The sequence below is a fragment of the Arabidopsis lyrata genome (assembly GCF_000004255.2).
Source record: "Arabidopsis lyrata subsp. lyrata unplaced genomic scaffold ARALYscaffold_8, whole genome shotgun sequence".
NCBI classification, from domain to species: Eukaryota; Viridiplantae; Streptophyta; class Magnoliopsida; order Brassicales; family Brassicaceae; genus Arabidopsis; species Arabidopsis lyrata.
In genome coordinates, this window is record NW_003302548.1 from 7,211,483 (window position 1) to 7,215,058 (window position 3,576).

At 36.4% G+C, this 3,576-nt stretch overlaps 2 protein-coding genes across 2 annotated transcripts; both read right to left on the minus strand.

The window, feature by feature from the left end:
* Nucleotides 1–1,571: 1,571 nt before the first annotated feature.
* Nucleotides 1,572–2,550, minus strand: LOC110225734. The gene is made up of 4 exons (XM_021015701.1): nucleotides 2,203–2,550; nucleotides 1,917–2,123; nucleotides 1,757–1,846; nucleotides 1,572–1,680 (listed from the first exon to the last, which is right to left on the minus strand). Exons 1-4 carry the CDS (start codon nucleotides 2,548–2,550, stop codon nucleotides 1,654–1,656), a joined length of 672 nt encoding a protein of 223 aa, XP_020871360.1. The 3' UTR covers nucleotides 1,572–1,653.
* On the minus strand, nucleotides 2,515–3,367 carry LOC110225622. Its single transcript, XM_021015399.1, has 2 exons — nucleotides 3,267–3,367; nucleotides 2,515–3,009 (listed from the first exon to the last, which is right to left on the minus strand). The coding sequence occupies exon 2, from the start codon at nucleotides 2,998–3,000 to the stop codon at nucleotides 2,578–2,580; it is 423 nt and encodes a 140-aa protein (XP_020871058.1). The 5' UTR covers nucleotides 3,001–3,009; nucleotides 3,267–3,367; the 3' UTR covers nucleotides 2,515–2,577.
* Between the last annotated feature and the right edge of the window lie 209 nt (nucleotides 3,368–3,576).

Here is a 3,576-nt window from a genome sequence, read left to right on the forward strand (position 1 = left end):
AGACAAACAAATGAAACACTTAATTTCAATAACATACCACTGATTTAGTTAGTGTTGGTTCTAGAGTGGCTGTAGCCGTGACATCAATCTTTAGGACTGGCCATGCGATTTTCTCATGAATTGCTTCACCAATTACACTAATATCAGCAGTTGGCCTCCACAAAGGAGCATTAAAATTGAACACCTTCACAACTTGAAGACTAACAGCACCCGGACCTAGAGGAATATTGTAACCCTCTCTTTGGAGTTAGATGAGCACACGATACCTTCAGCAATAAGCTCATCATTCTCTATATTTTCCCAATCAAATATTTTGCAGCTTCGAGTTTCACCTTCCTTGTTTGGCTAAAATGTAAGAGCCTAATGATTAGATATATATCAATTTACCCCTAAGAAAATGATATTGGAATTTAAAACTTTACCCCTAAGGAAACATCTTTAGAAGTGAATGGAACCCTAAGCACTTTGTCCATTGGCCAAGATATTTTGCATCCAACAGCTTCCTTAAGATATAACACATCTGATGTAGGCCTCCAGAGAGAAGCTTTTGAGCTTAGTACAGAACTAACAATGACAGCCACTGCATTAGGACCAATTGGTATACGACCAATTTTGTACATCGGTTCATCAGAACAGAATTCTCCTTCACCAACAACTACTTCTCCTGAATGAATCCAATCCAGTAGTTGTACTCTATCTCCTACTTTGAATACACCACTACTCTCACATGTTTCATTCTCACAATAACTTTTATGAGATAAGGAAAAGGAATTTTGTTAATGTCTTAAAACCAGACCAATTGACTAAATGTAATGAAAAGGATTACCTTCTTTCCAGCTAAGTCTCTAAACAATATTCCCTTCAACTCATCAATCTCACTTTTCATTTCTGCCATTTTTGCGTCTCTAGCTTGCATAAACGCTAACTTAGTAGCCGTAATCCCTCTACCAAACCCCTTACTCGTCCAGGTTTGTCTTTTCCCAAAATCTGGCTCACAACATCTTCCCTTATGTTATCAGCAGCTGATGTAGAGTCCATTTCACTATCAAGTGATTGTATTTGTTTCTGAGACAAACATTCAAACACAATATTAAAACTCATTGATCATGATGCATTATATTCAGTGTTCTAAAAAGCGGTCTAGGCGGTCGCCTAGGCCCCGACTAGGCGCTAGGCTCTCATGCGACGCCTAGATAACCGTCTTGACCGCCTAAAGTTACATAGATCTTGTTTAATGTATTTTTTTCAATTTTAATTAGAGTTTTATTTATATATATAGTTATACATATTTATATATTGTTTAATATAAATATAAATAAATGTTTTATCTAGTTTTGTTTATAATTTCATAATTTTTAGTTTTATATAGACATTTTATATAACTTTTATATATAATATCATATTTATAATATTTTATGTTATAAACGTCTAAACCGCCTAAAAAATCGCCTAGGCCCCGATTAAGCGTTCTAGGCGCTAGGCACTGGGTCACCGCCCGCTTAGCGCCTAGCGCTTTCTTGAACACTGATTATATTACTTACACACAATATAACAAGTTCCAGAATTCTTACAATAGTCTCAGCATATTGAGGCTTCACAGGTCTACCATCAGCATGAGTGTGTCCCGCTATCCATACCTTAGTCCTAGTCACCTTACTTGGGTTTGAACTCTTTTTTTTTCTATATAAAGTACATATACATATCTCAGTACCATTTTATACTAACAAGATATATAGATATTGACAAATATTATTACCATATCATCAGCTAAACGAACCAATCCTTTGCGGCTGGAGGTTTGAGGAATCTGATCATGTCTCAACTTCCTCATCTTGTTACTTACTTCCTACATTATAAATATGAGTGTGATTAAATCTATAAGACATGACATATAAACATATAAACTTCATACTAACCGTAAAAGCTTTGCTAGTCTTGCTCTTAACCCAAGAGTTCCACACTTGAATGGATGGGATGTTGCTGGGTTTTAAAGCTAGTATATCAGCAGCTGTCTCAGCAGCACGTACTTTTGTCACTAGCCTTGACTTCATACCCCTAAAGATATTACACATTTGCTTCATAATAACAGCTTTTTTCCATTCTTCTTCCATGTCAAACCTCCCCTGCATCAAGTACAACAAGCAAAGGTCAAACATGTTTCATATCTGTTAAACAAAAAATTAGTTGCATATAAATATATACCTGAATTTGTTCCCACAATGTTTCTTTAGTCGTTGCATCAACTTGTATCCAATCAGAAATTGTAACCGGAATGAATTGACTCACGAGGACACCAAGAAAAGATGATAATCTTACTGAACCAGTTCCAACATGATCACCAAAGTCAGTGAAAGAAACTGAAACCCTTTCATTAGGATTTTCAGCCACTTTACGCATCTTTGTTGGTCCTCTTTTTCTTCTTACTTTCACTCTTTCTTCTGGTACCTGACTTCCTTCATCAGTGTTGGTAGGAATCGCTTTATCTTGACCATTGCCAACACTATCTTCTTCCATATTGGCAACTTCTTCATTATTCGCAGCTACTTCCATAGTGGCAGCTTCTTCTTGATGATACTCCTACTGGTCCTGTCCAGTCAAACAAGCTTCTTCTTCTTTATCCTCCTCCTGGCCCTGTCTAGTCAAACAAGCTTCTCCTTCATTCTCATCTTCAGACATTGCTTTCTCAGTCTGATCAGCCTCCGGTGTTATATCTTTGTCGTTACCCTTTTCTTCTTCCACAGCTTCTGGTGTTACATCTTCTACCTCATCATCTACAGCAGCCACTTTCGGTGTAACATCTTCTACCTCATCATCTACAGTAGCCACTTTCTTGGCTCTAGTACTACTTCTTCTCCGAGCCACTTTATTTGCTGTTTTCTTCTTATTCACCTTCTTATTAACCTTTAGTGTTGTTGCAGGAGCAACATCTTCTACCTCCAAGCCTTGATTACGCCTACTATGACGAGCACCAACTTGACCTCCTCCTCTTGTCTTTGCCATTTTCTGAAACTGATGAAGAACAGTTTCAATCAACATAAAATCGAAACCAAAAATCATAATCAAAACCCAAAATCTAAGAATTAAAACCCAAAATCAAAATCGATTTCACAATTGAAACAATATATGTGCCAGACTTCGACATGCATGTTAACTAAGTGTAAGAATGAAAACCCGAAATCAAAATCGATTTTGAATTCCAATTCAAAATCAAATTGGTTTTCCAGAGAACAAAGAAATTAAACGGCTCAGATCGAATGAGAACATACCTGTTCGAGATCGATAGAAACCGACTTAGATCGAGAGATCTCTAGTGAGATGAGTTGCAGATTTTTTTTGTTCTCTATTAGAGAAGTCGAGTGAAATCGATCGAGAGAGAAGAAGTTAGATTTTTTTTTTGCTTTAGGGAAAAAATGAAAAAAGTTAATTTTCTTGTTTTCTTTTATTTTGCCTTAGACAAAATTTCACTATTTTCCCTCTTAACATTTTCAATAGCGGGAAATAGACTTTAGTAACCCGAAAATTGGCCGCGTGAATTGCATATATCCCGCTTCAATCATTTCTAGCGTTTATAATTCA

Coding starts and splice junctions, on each gene's coding strand:
- LOC110225622 (XM_021015399.1), bottom strand. CDS start 3,000: ATGGCAAAGACAAGAGGAGGAGGTCAAGTTGGTGCTCGTCATAGTAGG.
- LOC110225734 (XM_021015701.1), bottom strand. CDS start 2,550: ATGGAAGTAGCTGCGAATAATGAAGAAGTTGCCAATATGGAAGAAGAT. Junction 2,124..2,202: donor CATTGTGGGAACAAATTCAG/GTATATATTTAT, acceptor TACTTGATGCAG/GGGAGGTTTGACATGGAAGA. Junction 1,847..1,916: donor AGACTAGCAAAGCTTTTACG/GTTAGTATGAAG, acceptor TTTATAATGTAG/GAAGTAAGTAACAAGATGAG.